This window comes from Nilaparvata lugens, chromosome X (genome assembly GCF_014356525.2).
Source record: "Nilaparvata lugens isolate BPH chromosome X, ASM1435652v1, whole genome shotgun sequence".
Classification (NCBI taxonomy): Eukaryota; Metazoa; Arthropoda; class Insecta; order Hemiptera; family Delphacidae; genus Nilaparvata; species Nilaparvata lugens.
The window spans coordinates 29,151,738-29,178,673 of record NC_052518.1 but is presented as its reverse complement, the minus strand read 5'-3'; the positions used below and the strand labels follow the sequence as shown (position 1 = coordinate 29,178,673).

The following is a 26,936-nucleotide window of genomic DNA, read 5'->3' as shown; positions in this document are numbered from 1 at the left end:
AAAATGTTTATTATAGAATGTAGTAACAGTTTGTAGTATTCAACGTTTTAATTCAAGTTCAGTATACTTTCTTGTGCATATCATTTATCATTGTCATATACTGTACGATAGGCATCGATTGAAACTTGGAATAAATTTGAATATTAGGCGGTGTATTTAAAAAAAATAATAGGTCATGTTTGGCAAAGATGAATTATTCCAAACAATATTGTGATTGTGTTGTCGAAATGCAATAAACCTTAGCTGCAATAAACTTGTAGATCTGGGAATTTTTTTATTCTCTAACTAGTCTATCAACCTCCTGCACACGTTATTCAGCTGTAGGTCGGTCAGAATAAATAAAATTTAAACGACCGCCATTGTGTTTTATGAATTCGAAAAATTGTCATAATTTATTCTTTTGTAGATCTATCTAGTCACAAATCATTGTGCAAAGTTCCTATTCCTATTAGAAAACAAATTGTAAGTTAAAATAACAAAATGGCAGGTGTTAGAGTAACTGAGGACTTTCGGACAGTTTGAAAATTAAATAGAAAAATATGTTTTGTACCTAGGAACAATTCCCTAGAATATTGGTAGGAAGCTCGGAAACACTCTGTATATTGGCTTTGAACATCTATTGATCTGCACTCTGATAATCATAAAAATTCAACTCGTCAATCAGGCCATAATGAAACATGTTCATTGAACTTGAAAATTATAGTGGCGACGTAGATGAATTCAGTTGGCCCTTTAGAGGCGCACTAAGAAATCTTTTGGCGATATTTCAACTCTAAGGGTGGTTTTTAAGGGTTCAAAGTTCGTCTTTTAGCATGTATATTCTTGTTATTCCAATATCTTAAAATTATAATTGAAATGTCCATGCCATATGTTAATATAGAACTATAATCTAGAGAGAGTACCTCTTCGAACACAGTTGTTCTGGTAACTAAATTAAAAATTTTGTCAGGTTGGCATTAAGTAATAACGCCAAAGATACGCCTAAAATTGGAGTTTTCTCAGCTTTTCTGCGTTTCCTCACCTTTTTCAATAATTGATGGAAATATATTTAAAAAAATTCAGTACACAGGTTTAGCTGAGGTTGAAGAATTTTGTTCGCCAAAGATACGCCGATATAGTAACAGGTGTTTTCCGAGATCAATATCGATTGTCTGATTATTCAGAAACAATTATTGTTGTTTTGCATTAGGATTCTCTAGAAAATAATAAGTGATCAGAGAATCGACAGTCTTTAAAAAGTTGAATGAATATAAGTTTTGCGTAACCTTATCCGAGATAATGAAAACCGAGTTGAAAGTAATCAATTTATTATAAATATCGTTGAAATAAAGATAGTCATTAAAATGTGATAAGCATCCTCAAATTCTTCTACAACTTTGTCACACTCCATTCTCCCCCTTCGCAAGGAGGTTGCAAGGGGGTCTTGGTCTGGACCCACCTCCCGAAATTCATATTTTCATTAAATTTCAAAAAATAAAGATGTTTTGAATCTTTCAAAAATGTTGAGCAGATTTTGCGTTTTATCTGCGTTTTCGAGGATACAGATGTTTAAAATTAATATAGAAGTACAGTTAGGGCAGATCAACTTTGTCTTTGAAAGGATTCGAAATTTCATTAGAGATAGGCCTACGCCCGAAAATAAGGGTTTCAGCGGTTTTCCAGCCGTCTTCTGTGTTTCCTTAGCTGCTGCCTGATGATACGCCTATTTCCTAAGCATTTGGAATGAGCTTTTCCTAGTTTTTCAGTAACTACTGAACTTGAAAAAGTTTAAAATCGATACACGGGTTCCGCTTAAGTGCTGTATTGAAGGGTTTTTCCCCCAGTGTTTCATTGCATTTTTCTAGATTTTTCAAGTACATTGGAACTCAAAGAAGTTGGATGGAATTAATGTTTTGAAACTACTTCTCTACTTATCATTTATTTCTATGTCAAATTTCAAAGTACTAGACTGAAATACACAAATCCTTTTAAAGTATCATATAATGTATATGTTACGTTTTCGTATAACGTACTATGTCTCTACATGGGAATTAATATTTTTAATAATCTTCATTAGAATAGACAAAGATATTTGCAACTCTAAGGTACTTTGATGTAATTGAGCAGTAATTGCGTTGAACTTGAAAGTCTCTATAATATATTAAATATTTGAAGGGAGAATGTGGAATGTAAATGGAGGCGAGTGAAGCGAGCCGACAATTTTTTTGTGTCATACCTCTTTCTTTAAACAAGCAATATTTCTTTTTTTCAATACTTCCAAATATATCATGATGCCATAATGTGAGCATAGTGTAATAAATTGTATTTGTAGAAAAATTAATGGATTCTCCAAACATATTGGATTGCAATTGCCAATATGGCTAGTCCCATATTGATACGCGACGCGGCGGGACACGAGTCTGCTAGATGAGATAATATTATTTTTATGATCATAATATTGTAATTTTCACAATGAGACAGAGGTTCATTATAAATCAAATATGAGACAAAGCTTCATTATAGAAAAATGAGCATTATAATTTTATGATGTTAACTCATATAGCAGACTGGGGTTACGTCATCATGTCACGTCGCGTGTCGTCGCAATATGTGACCAGCCTAGAAGTTAGGTTTCAAATCTTGGGTTTTTATAAAGTTTATAAATTGATAAGTGTATAACTTTAACCAGGTTTCAGAAATCTACAACCCCTCTTTCTATAGGTGCGTACAGACTTACGCACCACAAACACGCGTATTTCGCTTTTCATCAGCTCTATATCTTCTGCATTTGTACAGAAACAGTAAAATACAGATATAATAGGCATAATATTAGCTGATGAAAAGAGAAATACGCGTGTTCGTGGCGCATAAGCCTGTACGCACCTTCACAATGAACAGTTCTCACTCTTGAATGTTCCCCTGTCAAGAATAACTTATGCTGCATACCTGAGATTAACTGATATATGTATGATGTAGCTCACCTTAATATAATATAGCCATGAATTATAAAATCTGATTCACAAATAAGGTCCATATTGTTCTTACGTGACTGTGTTTTTGATATAAATTGTATTTGGTGAATACCAACCTATGTAGGTAATCATCAGCCTAATTATTGAATATTTAATATTTCACTTCTGGCCCCTCCCACAGTAATACATAAATCCTGGCTATGTCTTCAACCCTCAACTGACAATAAGAGTAAAGAAAAAGAAAAAATAGAATTGAATCGTTTTCGACTGTTGCAATTATTTCACAGAAACTTGAATTTATATTGTTTTATTTTTTCCAATAAAAAAAATTTATTTTTATGTTACAAAGACTGAAAGCTCAGAAGCTTAGGCGTGGATAATATCGTACAGGACGACTGTTCTGGAGACTTTTTTTAATATACGATTTTTCTGGCGATTTGAGCCCTGAATAATTTGTACTGCAAACTAAAATATTATAATTGATATTATTGATTCACAGCCAAGTATAGATATTCAGTTGTAATAAACCAGTGTGTACGGTTAGTGGTTTTGGGTACGAATTAAAATGGCTGGTGCATTGAAAAAGGAGCTTAATGTGGATTATTCATGATATTAGATTATGGTGATGAGTACAGTAGTAAACGTTTTATTTGTTCTTATTACCATTTTCCATAATGGTGGTAATTCATAATAATAGTTTGATTATCTGTTTCCCAAAACTGTCTAGTCCTCAGTGAACCTATACACAGTACTACTAAATTTCAAAATGTTCTGCTCATTGATTTTCGAAAAAAGCTTAGAAAACGTAGAAATAGTGACAATCACTGAACACTAATGAATGATCAGTTTTCAGGAATAACCATTTTCAACTACAATATGGGAGAAAATATTTTGATGTGAATTCCCTTACATAATCCAGGTGCATTGGAATCCTGGTGATAGTTTGTTCATAATATACTGAAAATATGTATTGATCTCTAATGTATTTTCTACAAGCTCAGTTTTTACCAAATAAATTTTTCAAATTGAAGATCTTGTAAAGTTAATACAATCAGAATCCCGTGAAAACTGTGCTATACAAAATTCATAGTTTATAATAACATTTTTCCAAATTTTGGACGCATTTTTGAATGCGTTTTATTGAAAAAACTATGCTTGTACAAAGTTAAAGCTTCACAACATATTCTGACAACGTGAAGTTTGAAGGTTCTTTTCAATTTTTCTAAAATATTTCGACACCTGTGCACTACAAGTTCACAGAGCGTTAGGAAGCCTGTACCTTTGGTGTTATTTTGTAGCATCAATATATTCAATATAAAGCATGATAATATCATTCTAGAATGATGTTTAAAAATGCATATAGAACATTGATAAACAGAAAATAGACGATAAATAAATGAATGAATTTATTTCTAGTTAAAAAATATCATAACATCCAGTAGAAATTAATTCATTAAGAAAGATATAGTAATAGTAATTCTATAATATTATAAAGTATAGAATTGGCTTACACACATATGGGATGGGAAATTCGCGAATGAGGCATTCGCGTGAGAACTACTCAACTGATTCACTTGAAATTTTGTACGATGATTCTTGATTTACTGAGGAAGATTATATTTTATGCCTACCTACATTATGTTTGTTAATTAATGAGTAATAAAAACAAATTTATTTATTCTGTGATATCTGTAAGTATATTATGTGGGATGAAAGAGCCAATCGAATCGTTTTATTATTGATTGTCAATATTTACAATTGAATATGTTCAATATCAAAACCTAAATTCAATCTGAACCACTATTCAGTGCTTTAAAAATACCCTTGCGGAGTATGGTTTAACTGCTGGTATTATTTATATTTATGATTATAATTATTCTATGAGTCTAGTTCAAGCAGCATAATTATTCAAGGTTTATTGGTGATAATAAACTGCGCTTCTGTATATGGCACAAAAAAACTGAAATCCATTCGAAGACAAAAATTTAGATTCTATCATTTTAGATTATTTTGGATTATATTTATTATGTATTCCAACGCTGGTGAACAGTGAGTAAATAAAATAACTGTTGTAGCTTATAATATTGTTTACTTATTATTAAATAGTATAATAATATATAAAAATAATATTGTTTAATTATTATTCTAGAAGAATCGCAAAGCGTAGATTTGTAGAGAGAAGAATAAAAAGAATTTGATTTATGTAGGTACTGAAATTCCAATTTCCAATACAGTTTATCAATATAGATGTAATAACGACATGATAGTCATTATTCAATAACATTCCTAATTAGCCAGATATAATCGATTATATCTGTATAATCAGTATTTACTCACTGTTCACCAGCGTTGGAACACATAATAAATATAAGCTCTTGTTCTATAATGAAAGTTGTTCTATAAAAAAAATTATTTATTTATGTCAAGTGAATAGTAAGGGAGAGTAGGTGAACAAGAGTGTGAGAGAGAAGTACTGTATAGACGTGTGTGCTTGTGTGAGAAAGAAGGAATGTATAGGATTGATTGAAAGATACATTGACAGAGCATCAGGTACGCGCGCGCGCGCGCGGAATTATTATTTTTTCCTTATAATATTACTATTGTGTATGGTGTACTATGAGAGAGAACGAGGGAGAGTGAATGTCGAGAGAGAATGATTGTACTGAGCGAGCGGTGGGAGGGGAGCACGTGTGTGAGAAAGAGGGAATGTATATGATTGAGAGGAAGAAACTTTGACAGACCAGAGTCTTCTATGAGAGAGAATGAGTGAGAGTGAGGTTCGAGCATGGTGTCGAGAGAGAAAAAGGGTATCGAGCAAGCGGGGGGAGCGGAGTTGTGGGGAGAGAAATACCCCTCAATGACGTCATAGTTTCGATAGGATAGGTGTGACGTCATTTACGCGTGACGTCATTCATGGGCGTTCTGTACATAGTGGGCGATCTCCGCATACGACAGCGGCTCTAGCGGCTGGGTAGTGACTTATGCCGCACAGTGTATAGTAATCGATATGAATTATTTAAAACTTGCTTGAATTCTAAAGCTGTTTTCAATCATTTTCTATAGCTGTTGATTAATGAATTTGAAGATTGATTATAATGTATTCAACAATAATTGAACTTGGTAGAATTGTCTACATTTCAAGTCGAATTGAAAGCTTTTAGTTTGGAAAAATTCTCTATTTAGATGGTATTGTCTGAATGGAATAAAATTATTCGAGCTCAGGGGAGTTTTCTGGAAATTGGAGGAATTCATCCGCCACAAAAGAAATTGAAGAAATCTCTGAGTAAATGTATTTTGATTATATCAACTTACATGCATAGACCAAAAAAGTAAGGTTGAAATTTTTGAACTTATGGTTAGATGGAAGAAATTATCATTTATGTGAACTTCATCTGGGAGTAATTCTCATTTGGAAAATACGGAATGTGAGACTTGAATCTCATTCAAATTGCGCTGGAGTTTTTTCCCTCTTTTCAAATATTATAATGAGCATTCTCAATTATTGACTAGCTATTGAAGAGTACTGAGAAGCTGTTGAAGACATTATTTATTTATAGCAAGTTAGTTGCCTATTGACGAATCTCCAAACAGATGATTACTCTTATGTTTTAGATGTTCAACATTCTTCAAAATAGCTCTCTATATTGATCATGGAAATCAATGTACCGTATTGACAAAATACCGAAAACAATAAAAAATATTGCAAGAGATTTGTTTCAGCTTAAGTATTGATTGGAAGCTGTTTAAAATCTCAACTCCCCAAAATTGGGACAAAGTCACCCCGGTTTACCGGTACGTATCTACATCTACACTCTACAGAGTATCTACATACATCTACATGTTAAAGTGTTACTTGGGTAGATTATTATACATCAAAGTCGACCGGTATGTAACTGCATATGAATCTGTCAAATCCTGGAATTGATAACCTTAGTTATTATTATATAATAGGTAGGAGTTATGGTAGTGTTTTAAATAAATTTAATCATCTACAATGATACACTTATGGTTCTGAAGAATTATTATTTGAAATATATAGTCATGAATGAAATTGACACACAGATTAATGATCGAGTATGGCAATAGAGCAATAATACTTATGAAATACGTAATCAAGAGAAACAGATAATATACACAAATATCAATTTATGAATTTATAATTCAACATTTTTATGACATTATTCAATTATTTTTATTGAATATAATTGACAAATTCAAATAAAAAACAATTTCATCACTCATCATATGAATATTAAATTGCTCATAGGAAATTAGATTCAAAATTGATATCATTATTAAAAGTAATATCATATCTAATAATGTGGATTCGTTAATCAATTATTGAGAATTTCTATTTTAAAATCGAACACAATAAAATAACGAAAAGTTCAATTCGAGTAGCATTTTTTCATTCATTTGTTAAAATCTAAAATTTCGTTGAGTATATGGCCAGATTAAAAAAAATATATAATATGAGAAGCCTATCCTTTCAGATATTATAGAAGATGAATAATTAAAACACTAAAGATTAATGATTGAACATTTTCGAAAAATAACAATCAAAATGTACACTAGATGTAGTAATAGCATTTAAAAAGAACTTGCTACTTAACATAGATAATTAAGAATAGAAACATATCAAAGATAATTGATAATATACAATATTTTTTATTGAATACACTTGATAAATTATATTTAATACGAATGGCGTAGTATCAAATTGTAAAGAATGATGTTAATGAGTAACAACTTATGAATGGATAATGTGTAAAATCCAATGAAAATAGCCAACACTGAAATGATATTTTTTTAATATCATTGATTCTATTTCGAAATCAATCTCATTGAGGTAATATGAAAATATCGGTTTCCAATAAGCCTAATACATTTTATTGAAATATAAAATTTCGTTGATCTAATGGCAATATTATAGTTAATTTATTGTACGTACATAATATTGTACATATATATATATATATATATATATTGTACAAATACAATATGTATAGGTGAAGCATTCATTTTTTAGAAATGATCAAAGATGAATAATTAAAGCAATGGAAATGAAAAATTACAACTTTTCACACAAATATTCATAAAATAATTATAGTGTGGTAGTAACTGTTTGAAGGAAATTTACTTAAAATAGATTAAAAAACGGGCCTAAAAATAACCACAGCCGAATATTCAAATACTGTACACAACTTCCAAAGCCAATAACCTTATCAATTCGCAATTAATTTCATCGAGAGATTTCATGCTTCAGTTGACGAGATTCATATTAACAGCAAACAACTACATTTTGAATGGCCTAGAATAAGGAAGAATAGTTCCTGCAATCATCGAGCATCATGTCATAAAAATAATTATGAAAAGAATTTGTCCAACTGTTTGCATACAGCGATAGATGAATTCACTTTCACACTATACATTATTGAGTGTAGTGGGCGAAGTTGAGGCTATAAGAGACCCATCTTTTTAATAACCCATGATGCTTAAAGAATAATAATAATTTAATCTTGTTTATAATGAAAAATTGAATAAATAATACTTGAAAATGTTGAAATACAACAAAAAGCAGGGAAAAATTTATGGAAGCAATGACACTTGAAAATGTAACAGCCACCAACACGCACAGACTTTCACCTTTGTAAATGCTTCTTTAAAGCAAATGATAAAAGCACCTAGCTAAGCCCTCTGATCCACACAACAACCGCACTGAACTGGAGATAAATGTCAACCAACCTAATTTGAATTGAGAGAGAATTTCATAGTTTAGAAGTGGGATGAAATGATTTATTATAAAACTAGGTTCCAAGAAGCGGTACAAACATTGAATAAGATCCCTCAGTCCACTGCCAACATCAGCCAATTAATTCACATTTTGATAATCTAAAATAATAATAATATTCAATGACCTGGCTGGCTCAGGTCTGGTGTCAGAGTTTTCAGATCGCAACTGATCAATTGCTGGGCCTCTGACATTACCTGACGACTGCTTTAAAATGGAAAGAAAATGGGATGAAATTGTGAATACATTATTGCGCCTGCGCTGAGACCAATGTAGTATAGTCAAAATTAGGCTATCATAATGGAAAGTTGTGAGTGAAATGGATCAAGAATCAATGATCCTGAGAAGAGAAAGGCAAAAGCTAGGCAAGACATTATAAAATTGAAATAAGAATAAACCACACATACAGCATTGACACTAAAACAAGATATTAAACAAAAAGTATAAAATCAAAATTGAAAATTTATTTTGATAATTTAAATTAACAGAGTTGAGATTGAGAATTGATAAGATGAAATTTATCTAGATAGGCATGTAAAAATTCGGCTCTGTAGCTATTGTATCTAATATTAGACACCTAGCAATGCTTTATAATCGGATTTCACCGCAGAAACTTTAGTATTAGTGTAGGAAAAAATAATCAATATCCCGATTACAAATGCTGAATGGACAAGGAATAAATAGATAGGAAATAAATAGAGTAGTAGTTAAAATTTAGTAAAAAGTAGTTGAAATGAAGCGATTGTATCATTGAAAGAAAAAAAAGATTAATCAAAGATAAGAAAGAATACATTATTACCTAATGGTTGAAATCAAGGGAAATTAAGTCCATAGACTAGACAGTCGTAATAGAAACGTTGAAAAATATTATAAACCCAAAATAAAACAGACATTAAAAAAGGAAGGTATTAAAAGGATGTGTTCAATTTTAGAGGAATATAGAGTTAAAATCCTTGGCAATTTTTTTTTTAAATTAAATTTAAAATAGATGCTCGGAGAACAGAGTCAACTGTTCAGCTGTTCATATTATAATATCAATAATAATATACTAATAAATAATAGAGCATTGATAGCGTACATATGCAATAAAATAAAATTTAATTAATCAAAGCGAAACTATAAGATACGTTTCATTTTCTGAACACATGTAATACACAACACACTCAATTTTAAATTATCTACGATGGAAAATTAACAACAGCTACCGTACAAGTAGCAATGTTGAAAATTCAAAACTTCAAACTTGGAAAGAGATCACATGAAACACCATCGATAGAAAATATCCTCAATTCCATGATATTATAACAACCCGAATATTGAAACGTTGTTCCTATTACATACACATATTAATTGAAACGTTGAATAGAATATCACTAGAACTACAAAGTATAATAAATTCTCAATCATTATCAACACATATACAAATATTGAAACACTGACAATTTTAAAATAATGTTTTAACTAAAACGGGGAAAGAATGATTTGTATTTAGTTCAAAGTAATTCATTGATCGTCATATACATGTAGAATATATTAAAAAACAATAAACGTTATCAAGTAGCCTTTTGATCTCATCAAATCACAACTAGTTGCAATGCAACTCTTCTCTAATAGCTTCCATTGTGTTTCGGCAGCCCTAACAAGAAAAGTGAGTACATGTAAAATATCATTCAACATTAAATTGCATTCATTAAAGAAGAAATAACGACATAATAGCGGAAACATATATTTATGAGATAGAATATCATTTTAAAAACTGGCAAATATTAGAGACAATGAAGAAAATTAAAAAACGATTTTTAAGTGAACATATGCAGGATGTATTCAAGTTTGTAATTATAATCGACATCCTCATAGGCCTCTATTATCATGGGCCTATATTTATCCTCTTCAAATATTGGATAAACTTTATATCAGCTAAATCATCTGAAGAATCAGTGGTGATTAATTAGTGGAATTTATTAGAAAAAATTATATTATTACATTTTCGACTGTTTACTAATTCAACAAGTTATAAATTAGTTATAGAACCTCAGTTTATATTCATCTATTATTTGTATATTTACTGCAAGCAAACGAAATTTATTTTCAAAATATTTATAAATTAACTTAAGAAAGGTTCCGTTTTCGATAAGTTCAACGATTAATTCAATAAAATTATGTCATTAATAGATTGAAAAGGATCATTTGCAAAATATTAGAATCTCCAGTGGATCAAGCACGGATCACTTTATCAGCTTAATTTATGCATATTTATCCTTATAGTAGAATAGTGTAGTGGGATAATAATTTTAATGATTTAATCAAGTATGAAGGGGTGGGAAAAGGTGAGTATGATAATAGAAGTCAATTACTATCAATACTTCAAAAATCTACAGTTTTTCAACCAGTTGACAAAATATTTATACATATATCCTTGAAATACTAATATCAAATTCCATAATATTTACTGCAAATTTGGAGTTATGGATTTCAACTTTTAATATTCCTAATTTTTAATCAGATACATTGTACTGCATATTGTAATAATTTTTTATAACAATAAAACCGTGTATTACACAAGATTAAGTTCAAAGCTATAAGTATTGAGTACAACATTCAATTCCAAAAGTAGATTTATTTTTAATGTCAGTAAAATTTGATTTGAGAATAAGCAGTATCATTATTAAAAATTATTTCTTACATCCATATTGACAAGAAAATAATTCATTCACGTCGAGAAAAATACGATTTAGTCAAAATACCTATAGATTTACACCAAAATACCCTTTACAATAGTAAGAAGGGAGTGTTAGTCCATAATATAAGGACATGCTTAACATAAAACATGGCTTCTTATGGCGGTATACTTTGACCAACTGAAAGCTGAGACCCGTTTATTCAGCTAGACAATACTATACGGAAAACGCGCCGAAAAATTCAGCCGGGATTCATGCGTCTACTCTGTCCTTACAGTATGGGCCTCACAGAATACTATTCAATCTATTAGTATATTTATAGACATTTTTTATAGAATAATATGCCAACATCAATACAAACACCAATCATTCCTCCAACAACATTAAATACAATTAACTCAACTGAAAATTGAATCTTAGCTCAAACATAATGATCACTATTGAATATTCCAAGCAATACACAATGAATTGCAACATTTTTTCATACAAGATACGATTCATTCCTGAAGAGTCCACAGCGTTCCTGTATCCATTTCAACAAACAGTAAGTTCAATAGACTAGAGGTAGAGGAGTGCTAAACATTAGACTGAACTACAAATGCACAAAATGAGATGCACACACACTCACTCACATAACATACGTATATACATAAAAGTAAGTCCCTTTACACCTTTACTGCTAGGTAATAAAATATTGGAAGATATAACTGTGACCAGTAACATTACTGGATATTCAGATATAATGATATTATAGGTTAAAATAAGTTAGTATTAAACTGATTTTATTAGTTATAGTAAATCAATAGAAACTCAAACAATGAGTATAAATGATGTGCCATCATTCAAATTATTATTATGAATTGCATTTCATTCGAATTTCAATGCGATAAAGTTTCTATAAATATCTCTGATTTCAAGTTAACTGGATTTACATTACCAAAAATGAAATTAAAGTCCCAGTCTTTTTAGCAGGGAAATAAATTATTTACAAATTACACTTTGGGACTGAATGATCCACAAATTTATTAATAATGGCCATAGTGGAATATACATTCGAAAAACCTTGAGGCATAAAAAGATTTTTTCCAGCTCACTATTTGACTAGGGGGAGCCAGTAAGTTAATCTATTCCACTTATACATCCATCATTCATTCATTATTTCACACTCATCTAGCATTTAAACATAAAAACACGAATATTATATGATAAACTGAATTTCTTATTTGATCCACAAATATTTGTAAATATAAAGCTTTGTTGAATCCACTCCAGTATGTTTAATTGGCGGGAGATTGAATAAAATTAACGATTAAATAACATTGAGAGAAGAGCTGGAGTGAAATAAGATTGACTTGAGCGAGAAGGAGTATGTTGATAAACAGATTATATATATATATATTATATATATATATATATATATATATATATATATATATATATATATATATATATAAGGTATGTATTAAATAACAGGGATCAATTATTATCAAAAAATAATAACAAAATAACATACATACAATGAATGTCCAACAAGAAAGACAATAATTATTAAATGATCAACATTGCATTAAGAATACTGAAATCGTCAACAACTTAAGTCGAAAAATAGAGGGATAACAAAATACTAATAAAGATCAAGTGAAATTAATGAGGGAGAATAGATGATGACTTGTCGGCGCTTGCGCTGGCATTGGCATTGGCCTTGCGTTGAGAGGGTTCTTCATCCTTGCTGCTCGCCTTAGGATTCTTCCACTTCCGGCCAGAGCACAACTTGAATGAGCCTATTCTGCTCTTGCTCTTGGGTGTGGGTGTTGGCTCATCAGGCGAAATGGCGGCTTTCTTGGTGGCAATGGCAACAGCTTCCTCCTTACTGGCCGTTGGCGAGTCCTTTTCTTCGGCAATTCTCGGTAACGGTTGGCAGTTACGGGCTGTGGCAGCAGCTTCAGTTGACAATACAAATTCCACGTCATTGGTTGAAGATTGTTGCACTGGCGTATTGGTTGCACTTGCACTGGTGGTCGAAGGCGATGAGGAAGCGGAGAAGGAGGTGGTTGATGGAGACTTTGTTTCGGGCAGAGGTTTCAAAACTGCTGGTGACTTAGAAGTTATGGTAACTCGTGGAGCCGCTGATACAGTCACTTTGAGAGCAGGATTGCACAGTGGCGAAATGGAAGTCGCCTTTATGTTTGTCTCTGCCGTTCGTGGGTGAAGTCTATCAGGCGACAAAGCTCTTCTCAGGAGAGGAGAGCCAGGTTCAGCGCTTTTTGCCCGACCAAAGCCGCAGTTCTTCTTCGAACAGGATCCAGGACTGTAGGACTGGGTGGTATTTGAGCTGCCAGGCTGATGACCCGGAGGGAATGCCAGGGGACTAGGGGAGCGGGTGGGGGAGGATGGCAGTGGTGATGGGGAGGGAGTTCGGGCTAAGGGGGAGAGAGGAATGTGGCCTACCGACTTCCTCCTACCTGGAGAGTGAACGTTCTTGGCAGCAGAGTGAAGTTTGTGTTTGAGACCGTGAAGTGTGGAGGGACGCTGGTAGTGGCCGGATGGAACGACCCCAGGACTTCCACCAGATGATGAACTGGATGAACTCTGGTTGGGAGAGTCTGATGGACTTGTGGCAGAGGGCAGGGGAGGCACTTGAGGTGCACGCAGGCACTTGGCCGCCTGGACTGGCTCGACCGCTTGAGGTGCTACTGGTGGCGAAGTACCTTGAGACAGGGAGCGGCTGAACGATTGAAAACTGCGGCTCGGAGTCACTAGTGATGGAGATGAAACACACACTCCCATCTGCAGAAAAACAAATAAACATGTTCAAAAAAACAATATTTAATTCAAATAGCTAGTTGTATCATAGATAAAATATAGCATAAACTTATGCTTACTTTTTTCTATGGTTCAATTGGCACCACACATTAATTTCAAAAATAATGACAACATCTTTAGAATAACAGACCAAGTTGAGTGTATGATGTAACAGTTCGAAAACAGTATTGCGTTTATCCTTGAACTTGTTGTATGTTTTACACACCTGCTGCATTTCGACGCTGGCTCGTTTGTTGCTAATCTTGCGAAACAGAGATGTCTTGCGCCTTTTGTCACCCACATCCCTTTTCTGACGTCGCTGCTTTTGCAGCGATCTTTTGGCCAACTTGCTCTGACCCGGTTCTCTCTTTCTTCCTCCCGACTTGATGGAAGTGTTTTCGAGCGGCGTAGAGCGCAGAGTGACGTGATCACCTCCCGAGAGAAGCAGCTGTAGCACCTGTGTGTGGTAAAGTCCTTGAACAGCTTCTCCATTGATGTGAGTCAACAGGTCTCCGGGTCTCAGCCCAGCCTCAAATGCGGGGCTACCACAGTTCACAGCCTGTAAAACAAAACATTCCACATGAATTTTATGGAATCGCATTATAACACAGACCTATAAAATAGATTAATACTGTGGATTTAAACCATACAAATAAGTGAATAACGTATTTGATTTTATTTGAGATGGAACAAGAGACACAAAATGTTCTGTTCTACTAAGATATTTTTATTTAAATAAAATTAAATTCTCGATGCTCAAGTCATTATCGTCAGTTGAAACTATTCGATGTCATGAGCATGAAAACTCAAGTTCAGTGTGAAAAAATATCCCAGTGAAAAAGCAACATTGTAATTGTTAAAACACTAACCACAAGACAAAAACAGAGACCTTCTTATCACAGACGTAAAAAATGAATTTTTAAAGTTTTAATTGATGACATTGTTTGTTGTTACCATAACAAGATGATGCATGGTGTAGAAGTCGGTATCACCATAGTAGACTCGAATTGTGTTTACAGTGAATCCGAAGCCACAAGGACCTCGGCGAATGATTATCGGCGGTTTCAAACTGTTGACTAGAGGAGACAGCTCACGACAGGGCGAAGTATCTCTGGAGCTGGCTGTACTCGAACCTCCGGGTGACTCAATCGACTGTGACTGTCCAACATCATCACCTAAAAAATAAACCGCAAATTTAATATTTTTCCTCAATTACATATTTTTTACAATTACTCATAATCGCATGGTTGTATGAACAGTGCGAAGACTGAACAATAGTATTTCATAACCTGAAACTGAACATAAATACCATCGATCCAAACAATAGAGTAGCCACATATACTAGTCACAAATACGAATGTTTTAAAACAAACCACCCGTGTACCTGCAAGAAAATCAAACACTCAGACACAGTGAAGTACCTAGGAATGCATTTCGATTCGAATATGAAGTGGTTTACTCACTCACAAGTGTTGGCTAAAAAATGTAGTTATATAGCAGATAGATGCTTCCAATTAAAATATCTGCTACCAATGAAAGCAGTATACCTTAACCTAGTAGAATATCAAATAAGATATGGAATAACCGTTTATGGACATGCTCCAAATCATATCTTGAATTCAGTGGTTCAACTGAATGACAGGATAAGAAGAAGTTTTTTCTAGAATCTAGACACAAATTCAGTCCAGATAGTCAACTTCAAAGATTTGTACAAATTCTTAATACTACAGAAATACTACGAAAACCATTATAGCCAGACCAATGATAATAGATACAATACAAGACACTTGCACTATAGAACACCACACTTTTATACAGAAATGTGAAAGGCAATACCGGAATACTTTGTACTGAACATCCTCAACAGCATTCCCAATCACCTTAAGAGCCTCAACACATACGCAGAAGTTAAAATAGAAATAAAGAGCTATTTTATAACAAATCAATAGAAGAATAGAAGATTAACATATAACTCAATTTAACATATATAAATGTAAACATGAGAAAAAAATTAATACAAGAAGAAGAAGGAATTATATTGTGTTTATGAATCTCTTGCAAATCTGATAAAATAATGTATTAAAACAACACCCCAATATAAGCTAAAATTAGCTTCATGGTGTAGCCACAAAATCTTAATAATAATAGGAGATCTAAATTAATTCTTTCAGTTCGTACAGTTATTATCATTATTATTGTTATTTTTATATTATGGAGATCTAAATAGATTCTCAAGATGCATGTGATAAATGTAAAATGTTATTATTTTATGATCACTCTAATTTGTAAACTATCATATTATGTAATGTGAGATAGCTTAATTAAAAACAAAAATTATTCGCGTCTAGCTCCCTTAATGGAAGTCGATGAGTACGTTAAAAGATATTAAAGGTCTAGACTCCTAATTCCTGCTCAGGGAATAAAGTTCCACTAGACTTCCTAGATACACATATAAAACTATTAAGCAGATCGAAAACGGACCAATAGAATGTAGTATACCAGGAGCAGTTTATAAGAAATTGATATGAATAGAATATGATCTATAATGTAAGGTAGAATAGGGCAACTAACCTGGAGGTATGATTAGTGACAAGCCGGAAGCTGAGAAACTCTTGATCACTGCTCTAGATCGGTGCTTTGTGATCGGCAGTATTGGAGAGATGGCCATTTTAGGTCCGGGCAAGAAATTGCTAGTCAAGTCTGCGCCATTACTGCAATTTTTCAAGGCTTTGTTCAAGCCACGATCGATCTCAGTTGATGATGAGAACAACGGCTGCGAAAAGTTGCAGCTTGACCGTGGACTAAATCACATACAACAAATAATTGGATTTCGAATTAGACAATCACAAACAGCATATTCTAAGTTGTTGCACTCAATAAAGTCCATTTTAGAGAATATAGATTCAAGACTTGTAAAAAAAAATTATTTAAAGAATAGTAATCTAGTTTAAAGTATTCATGTGATAGGCATTTCATTATTATATAATAGTAGCTTTTACAACAGTTGTAGTTTGAGGACCAAACATGAGTTAAATGTAAGTTTAAGACACAAACAGAGTTAACCATCGCATGTTTTGAATATCTCACGAGTGAGATCAAATGCAACTGTTTCATCAAAATCTTTATCGCAGAGAACATTTAACAATGTTATAGCGACGTCCAAATACATAAAAAGCAAAAGTATTGGAATTTCGAAGTAGACATTTTGGGTAAATACCTCTTTCATTCTTTTATTGTATTTTTACATAATAACTGAAATAGCTAGGTTACATACACTATTCTATCTACGACCACTTAACGGTCTATATGTATATGGTCTAAACTGTAAGGGCCGGTTTCCGAGCTCGGGATTTAGCTAAGTTATAGACTTTAAACAGCTGGAAAATTAGCTTTCCAAAAGTAGTCGAAGATTTTGTGACAGTAGTGCAGTTTTAATTTTCTCATTTTTATAATTAGAAACGTTTTTCCTTGAAAAAATTAAACATACCTAAATAATTCAAAATAGCTGAAACTTTACACTATTTTCTCTTCATTTTATTTTGTGTTTTAGTTTTTCGAGATTTAATTCAAACGTGACTATGACAATGACTACGACTACGCCCCGTTACGGAAAGCCAATTTTCTGACTCCAGCTGTTTAAAGTCTAGAACTTAGTCGAATCCCGAGCTCGGAAACCGGCCCTTAACAAAAAAAAAAAAAAAATGCTTTAGTTCGAAATCAACTTAGCCTCTATGGTAAAAGGGTTAGACCCAAAACATCTACTCCGAAATGCCAATACATTCAGATAAGTTATATTCGATTTAAATTTAGGCATCAAAATTTTTAAAAGATTGATGATTAGGGTCGATGTCAAACGAGGCAAACGACAGAAGAGTCCTGCGAAAGTCCAGACCAGCGACGGTAGAGACCGGCGACATTCGAGGCCAGCGACGGTAGAGCACTCCTGAAAAAGAGGCCTCAACTGTCGCCTGCGCTAGGCTCTCCAGAATGGTAGACAGCACCAAAAGAATTATCATTTAATTTGTATGGATTTACCAGCAATTGAATAATATATTACATCCCATTATTCCTTCCACATTATGAATAAGTATTGCAACTTTACAACTGAAAATATACCTTAGCTGCTTCTTCATGAAAAACGAAATTTTCAAACTCGTGAATATCTTTTTGATACTTGGATGTCAAATTCTCAGTACATTATAGATGTTGAATATTATTCAAAAAATCCATATACTGTTACAAATCAATAACTTTTATTAATTTCACACATTCACATTTTACGATTTTTTTGATCCATTGAGCTTTCCTCGTAAAAACTAAATTGATTAATTATTTCATTAATGATGTAACTTATGGAATGAATCACACATGATTACTTTCATATGATGATAACATCATACGTCAAAATAGAATGAACATAGCTACAATCTCATATCCTACACTCGGCCATTCTGACAAATTGGCTTGCCCTCAAGCCATAAAATAAATGAATATGAAAAGGATTACAAACATAAACAAAACATGGAAAATAAACATAAACTAAACACACAAGATGAAACGAACGTGAACAAAACATAACACTGCATTACATGCAATACTGCTTGATATGACTGACTTTCTTTTGCTGTTTGGGTACTTAGAATTGCTTTTCATTAATTTCCTTCTCTTTATTGAGTATGCATCAATTCATACATATTCTTAATTCTATAATTATTTTTATCAATATTACTTTTCCCAATACTAGCCAATATTTCTTTTTAATTTCTTTCTAAATTCATACCTTGACTTTCTTCCATTTCCACATCTTTCCTCATTTTTTGTACATTCTCATTCCTTTCTCCAAGTTTTTACTTAATTTCATAATTCGATTTAATTCCATTTTCCTCTCCTTTATTCCACTTAACTTCCCTTTCCACCTCATCATCACCCTCTTCCTTCCTCTTTTCACCATTTCCAATGTGCAGATGACTGTGGGCTACAGATTTTAAACTTACATAACCATTAATACTTTCAAGTTCTTGATCAACAATTTCCATAACCATTAATACTTTCAAGTTCTTGATCAACAATTTTCAATAATTCTTCACTACAAGGATTTGATGAGTTATCATTACAAGGAATCAGATCAAATGCTTGTAAATTTTTAGATTGATTTCGGTATTCAATCTTAGGTTTTGAAAAATGTTCCAACTTACCATGGTTAGAAATCAACTCCGCGTCAAGACTAACTTTTTGATCGTGATTATAGTTACCACAAACTCTGTTTCGAATTCTATGATACCAAAAGAGATTCTATGAAGAATTCTACGAATTCTATTAAGATGAAGATGCAAAAATCAACAATGAAGATGATGCATGATAATTATTATAAGAGTTAAGTGTATGGAATTGATGAAGTGGAATAGGTTGGAACGGTATTGATAGTATTTTTGGATAGATTCAACTGCGCTTAACCATTAAAACACTTCTCAGCCCTTCCCAGTTCTTTAGTCTATAATAATAATAATTATGGATTGATGTTGTCAGTTGGCAGAATTCATTTGTATTGGTATTGTGCAGTCTTCAAGTTCACCATGTTTGCTCATATTTCGAGAAGAGAAACGTTACCTGAGCGTCGTGACATTAGCTCAGATAATATAAATCCTTGACCAACCCCCACCTCCCCCCGCCTAAAATCTGCCTCTGGTTGCACACAACATTATTATCACACAAATCGATTGAGTCTCTTTAGGAAAAAGGGGTTATTCATAAGTGGAGATTGTGCAAGAAGCGTGCGATGGTAATGAAAGTTCATTCGAAAAACGTCCGGTAGATGTGCAAGATCTTGCCGAGAAGAAAGGCCCATTAGAAAAGGTAACTAACCTGAAGTCATTAAATAATAGTATTTAACAATACTAGTGTTTTACAATTGACATTAATTATATGTATATTTCAAGTTAAAACCAAAGATATCAATAACTTTCTGAAAATCAAAATTTCGTAATAATTCCACGAAATCGGAAATATATATCTAAAAATTTTATTAGAAATGCTTTCTCATTTTTCACCTTAAAATTAATTGAATTTCATAATTCCACACTTTCTCACCAATTTCCGACAGATTTGAAGCCATTTTTCTGGGGCGGGGAGTGGGTCGCGAATAGGGCGTCAAGTTATTTATTGACGTTGTCCAATACTGCAGAATCGTTCCAAGAATCTTTCTGTTACTTTGGAATTATTTCCCTAAACGGTCTTCTTCCATTAGAAGTAACTGACGATGACTATATAACCATGGTTATATTGTTAGGCTACTTTAAACTGAACTATGATGATAACTTATTGAAAACTGATTTAATGTGTTTTTCTTCGAAGTCAAACACCATCAAGTGTAAACTGTCAAGTGTCAAGAGCAACTTTGGTCTCTCACTTGTAAGCTCGTCCCACACACAAGTCTATGACTCATGTGGGACTATACCTTTATTGCTGGGTCAGAGCACTTTGATTGGGTATTGTGTAGGCTATTCATTACATGTTTATTTTTATTTATTTTTTCTAATGGAGGTTTGTATTTTTTTTTATCATGTAACTTATTTAATTTACGTTTTGCAAAATAAGACCTTCAAGACTTTGTTGATTATTGGATTCTTCTGTATGTCTATCGATTTAGTCATTCAACTATAGCTATTCATGTACCTAGTTTAGCCTAGATCAAAAAATTTGTTATATTCAAATTTGTTATATCATTGTGTGCTGAATACCTCAATAAAGAATTATTGAATTGAATTGAATTGAATTTCTTTATGTGGTAATACAATGCACAACGGTTAACATCACCAGATTGTTAGTTTCTCTCAGGTATTGACATTTTGAAGTAGGATTTTTGATGAACAAACAAAGTATGAATGTGAACACAATGTGAAAATAATGTCAACCTATTGTCATATTAAATGTTTGGGAATTCCTTAAAACACATAGGCTTTGTATATTTTGGAGCACGTATTTCCCAAAATGTGTTGCATTGAATACAGTACTAGTCAACACCGTTACAGCTTATTCCACCTCATCAATTCTATTCATGGACATTAACATGTGACTCTCTGCTATGTTTTTCCATTCCGTACGCCTTTTTGTTGTCATTCAGCAGATAACAGTTTTCTAAAGAAGCAGAACTCTGAATCTGGATGTGCGCTGAGCATCATCATTGTCCACCTGCCTAATAATAGAATTCCTTGAAACGTAATATGAATTAGCTATTTCTTGAAAAGTACAGGTCAAGTCCCAAAACATGAGTCGAATATTGCACCATCAAATTTCTTTATCATTCATTCATTCAACTATCCATGTTTGGTTTAGTTCTCAGTTTCTATTCAATACAGTATCAGCTTATCTTTCTAACAGCTCTATTCCACCATACTCCGGCTCATAGAAGGAATACTCTTTCATGTCCTTTTCAAAAATAGAGAATTATGCCAAATTTCAATTGCATTCCTCTTTCATTATAATCTTTCTAAGGATGTTCCCATCCTTAGTTAAATACATTGAATAATTCGTTTTTTCATTCTCATTGTGAATAAGAGCATAAACCAGAAAGTACAAGTATTATTGCAATTTCCATGAATGAATGAATATATTTTCATCAAATCAAACCTAATCTATTCTATTCATGATCGTGATCTGGTACTCTGTTAATATCATTCCCTCTCACATACACTGTAAATATTCTATATCCTTTGGCTGAAGTTCCTAAAGGAGAAAAAATGATGATCATTTGAGAAACAAGAACAGTATTAAGTATTCATTGTACTGCATCAATGAAATAAGACAAAAAAGATGAAATCAGACGGATAGTAGATTGGTTAGAAGTAGTCAGGAGGTAGAAACTGGTAAGCTCCCCCGGGCTGAAGAACTTGCTACTTTTAGGATATTGACAAGAGATAAGATTCGTTTAGCTCTTCAAAGGTGCATTGCAAACATTGGTTCACTCAAAACGATATTGTCCTTTTAATGTGAATATTGCATACTTTAACTCTCTAGTTGCAGGACTTCTTAGGCCTATGTTTTGGGCTATGAATACAGCGACCACATAATAAGATGAAATTATAATACGCTTAACCTGATTCAAATTGATTTATCACAGAAGCAAATATTTATACAGAATAGTAAATTATGAAATGAAGAATCAAAACAAAATTCACAACAACAAAAAAAATTAAAAAATTCTCTCGAGTATACTATATAACTATGGTACTCTTATTCATAGATATAGTGATCCATAAATACCGTGAAAACAGGGTATATAGAACGCATTTCAAGGTAAATGGGAAGAGGGAAAATCATAATATTCTTATAAAAACAAAAAAATCACAAAATATTCAAATTGAAAAATAAAAAAATTCTGGCAAATCACAATTCCCAAAAGAAAAAAATAACAAAATATTCAAATTGGAATAAAAATTCCGGCAAATCGTAATAACTTATACGAAAAAAACACAAAATATTCAAATTGAATAAAAATCTTGGCAAATCGCAATTCCTATACGTAAAAAAATCACAAAATATTCAAATCAAAATAAAAATTCTGGTAAATCCAATCTCTTATGTTATTAGGGACAGTTTTGATACATGGAAATTCAATAAGATCTGAAGGTAATTTATTAATTATTTTTGGTGCTATATAAATAAGCTGCTTACGGATGATTGTCAGATCTGAGTCATAACATTTATATTTATTTATATTGTATCTGGTTCGTTGATGTTCATTATTTATTTAAAAAAATATATTTTTGTTACTCTGAAAGTATTTAAAGACGTTCAATACATACAGCTGGCAGATTGTCATCACTTTAATTTCATTGAAGGCTTGAATAGAAGGGTATATCATGGGTCTATTTAGTATTGTTTTTATAATCATTTTTTGTATTACAAATAGAGCTAATAGATGAGAGTTGAATGCTCCCCCCAAACCACTAATCTATATTGCAGTAGGGACTGTACAATTGCAAAGTAAACCATTTTTAACATTGGTATCTGGAGTATGGACCGCAATTTGTAGAAGTTATAGGATACAAACTTAAATCGCTCACACAAATAATCAATGTATCTTTTCCATTTAAATCCTTCATCAATAATTATACCTAGGTATTTGATGTGGCTGGTTTTTTTCTATTTCAGGGCAGTTACATGCAGCTAAATTATTGTTGAAATTCTCACAATTAATGTGCAGTTTAAGAAGACAGTTCGTTTCTTCTCTTCCAGCAATACTCCTTGAAAAAGCAATATACTTCGTTTTTTTAATATTTAAACTAAGGAAGTTGAAATCCAGCCATCTTTTTAGTGTAGAGACGCATTTAGAGGCCGTCTCATAGGTCTCATTCCATGTTTCACCCCCATACAACAACACTGTGTCATCTGCGAATGAATATACTTCACCTCCATTCAAATCTAATCTTAGTACTTCATTCACATATAACAGGAAGAGGATAGGTGATAAGACAGTGCCTTGAGGGAGACCATAGCATGAAAGAGGTATTTCACTTACTGAGTCATTGAGTGATAAAATCTGTGCTCTATTTGACAAGTAGCTCTTGAACAATTTCAAAGGTAATCCTCTTATGCCCACCCACTCTAATTTGTCCAATAACTTATCGTGAGACACAGTGTCATAAGCTTTTGCTAGGTCTAGGAAGATAGCTAGGGTTTTCTTTCCTTTGTTCAAACGATCCGAAACCGCGTTTGAGAATTTGATCAGGTCATCATTTGTACTCTTTTTACTCTGAAAACCAAACTGATCTTCTATTATTTTGTGTTTGTTTAAAAACTAAATCTGCTTTTTTATCAATTTCTCCATTATTTTAGTCAGTGAACTTGATAAACTAATTGGTCTATAATTTTCTGCAAGTTTCCTATCTCCTGATTTGAAAAGTGGTTTAATCTTAGCAATCTTGAATGAAGTTGGAAAAAATTCTCTTTCAAAGCATTTATTTATTATAAAAGTTAACGGCCAAGCTATAAAAGGCGCTATTTTTTTCAAAATCTTACTATTAATGCCATCTATGCCTGGACTAGTATTGCTTCTTAGACTATAATTATATTACATTTCTTACTTCATCTTCTATGACAGGTTTTAAAAAAACGAGTTTCCTAGACTTGAATTATCTTTTTTATAATTAAATTTATAATCAGTTTGGTTTTCATATTTCGCTATTTTATCTGCATAAGTCTTACCCACATTTACAAAATATTCATTTGATTCTTGTGCATTCAGTTTTATTTTACTACACTCATTTCTTCCCTTATTTAGCAGCTCGTTAATGTAAGTCCATATTTTTTTGCATCTTTGCCACATTCATCAATTTTATTTTTATAATAATTATCTTTAGTGCTGGTAATAAGATTATTCAATAAGATTCTATAGGATTTGAAAACATTTTTTAAACTTGTATTGAAAGGTTCTTGTTTTAATTTTTTAATTTGAATTAGAGATAATTTATTTGAAAAACACGCCTAGAAAAATCCTCAGTAAATTCCGAATCTTTATAAAGAAATTTCATGTTCGGTAGTTCATATGTGATGATGCATCAAACAACATTTATCCCTATCTTTCCTGTAATGAATCCAAAGTCATGTTATATATAGATGGGACAGAAGACAGATAGGAGAAGGTGAATTACTGTCTCTGAGAATTAAAGTAATGCTAATCAATAAGACTTTCTATTATCATTTTTCTACGCATCATACAATAGAAAGCCGTTCACAAAATTTGTAAAGCATTTCTCCAGGTCTGCAGGGAATAATCTTGAGGTCCAATTCCTAAGCAGCAACTGTAACGACTGTAGCCGCGCTGTATTGAAGGCTGCAGTCGACATATATGAGACACGATGTTTGAACTTGGAGGCCTGCATAGAACGCAGTATGTAATGATTCCAAAAAACAAAACTGTTAGAGTTGCTTTTTCATTTGACATAATTTTAACAGCAAGTTTAATGTAACAAATATTATACAGTTAGAACCTCAATCATCTCACCTCATTCGTCTAGAAAAAACACTCTGTATATAGGGAACATGATTTTTATAATAAAACTAGAGCAATTGAATCAAGACATGAATGAGTGATGAACTAAGACATCATTTAGAGAAGAATAAAATGTTGAGCGTATGGAGATTTCAGAGGCCTAGAATCTCATAGCGCCTTCTAAAAATCCTTGTTATCGAGGGTTTTGTTCAATTTCTATGTATTATGCAAGTGATTTCAACAGAGAAATTTTGTGGTTGAGTTTAATATAGTCAGCATCACTTTAAACTCTCAATATTCCCAATAAAATCAAACATTCTATTCGATCAGTTTAAAATGAATCAGATTGAGTTGAGTTGTTATTTACCTGGAGGTTGGAGACTGCACGAGTTTTCAGGTGGCAGTGGTTGAGCAAACGATGATTCGTTTTCAGACTGGGCCGAATCACATCTAATAACAAATTTCTTGATATCTTTGTGGTCTTCCACCGTCCAGCGAGATTGGACTTTTTTGTACTGTGGCGAGCACGAAGAGAATGTTCCAAATGTGATTGAGTCGTCGGGATCGTCAGTGTCTTCACCGATGTCGTGATTATACCTGTCCACGCGAGCTGAACAAACAAATCACAGTAATTTAGCCGAAGTAAGTAACATTCTAAATATACTGTAATGTAATTTGTAATGTAATGGCTATCTCTGATGTGGTTACCTTACCAATAGTTATAGATATTAGTTTGTTTGTATAAACATTTATTAAATAGATTAATATTAACTTGATAACTTGTCCTCACTACAATGTTATCGGAAGTGCTAGAATTAAATAAGTTATGGTAAAAAGAACATAGAATACATAATTCATTTGAAACCTCTAATGACATTGCAAAAGGCGATAATACGGGTTATGAAAAGATTAAGAAGGTATGATCATTTTTTCCTATACCGTATTTCAATTGCTTGCCATTCACGATACATTTATGTATTTAAAGTTCTTTCATTGTTTTTCAGGTAATAATTGTGGTGATCAGATGGGTGAGGGTGATTTAATATACAGAACTAGAGGATTTTTCAATTTATATATGTATTTTATTAATTTATCGTTGGAATGACCAAATATATGTTGAAGCTCATTAATTTTCATAATTATAATATATTTTTGAGTATTATTTTTTAGATTTGTTGTAGTGTTATTATTGAGATACAACATTACGTCTTTCTTAGAGTAGTAATGAATACTTGGAGAAGGACTGTTAAATAAGTAGGAAAGTGCCTAATGAGGGATCTTTTACCATAAACATTATTGAATCTGTAGACTAGATATTGAAAGAGATCTTAAATTGTAGGGTGTGGGAGGAGCGAGGAGTCTATAGTAGAAATTTCTAGAGTATTATGATTTTATAAAGGTAGAAATGTTTTGGTGATAACGTGTGATGAAATATTTGTAAGCTATGTGGGTTGTTTGGATCAATACTAACATCAGGCATTCTGGTAATTATATACTTTAATGTTCTAAACTTAATTCGTTCAACTCTAATTAGAAGATGATTAGCTGCACTTCCCCATGTTTTAATGCCATATCTAGTTATTGGTTCCAACAGAGATTTATAAATCAGATATAAGAAGTCCGGATTGATTAAGATTATATTTCTGGGGAGATGTCAGTATACACCACCGTCAAAGTCAATCACATCCATCCTAGCACTGAAAATCAGTCTTGTTTTGGCGGTG

At 32.5% G+C, this 26,936-nt stretch overlaps 1 protein-coding gene across 1 annotated transcript in view; it reads right to left on the bottom strand.

Moving 5' to 3' along the window:
* Positions 1-6,949: 6,949 nt before the first annotated feature.
* LOC111047009 (microtubule-associated serine/threonine-protein kinase 3) overlaps positions 6,950-26,936 on the bottom strand; it is a 118,621-nt gene continuing 98,634 nt past the window's right edge. Inside the window, exons 16-20 of the mRNA XM_039441875.1 lie at positions 25,576-25,822; positions 16,794-17,023; positions 15,177-15,397; positions 14,449-14,781; positions 6,950-14,207 (exon numbers count right to left, since the gene is read on the bottom strand). Coding sequence (XP_039297809.1) covers positions 13,065-14,207; positions 14,449-14,781; positions 15,177-15,397; positions 16,794-17,023; positions 25,576-25,822 — 2,174 coding nt within the window. The 3' untranslated portion in view covers positions 6,950-13,064. The remainder of the gene's footprint in view (positions 14,208-14,448; positions 14,782-15,176; positions 15,398-16,793; positions 17,024-25,575; positions 25,823-26,936) is intronic.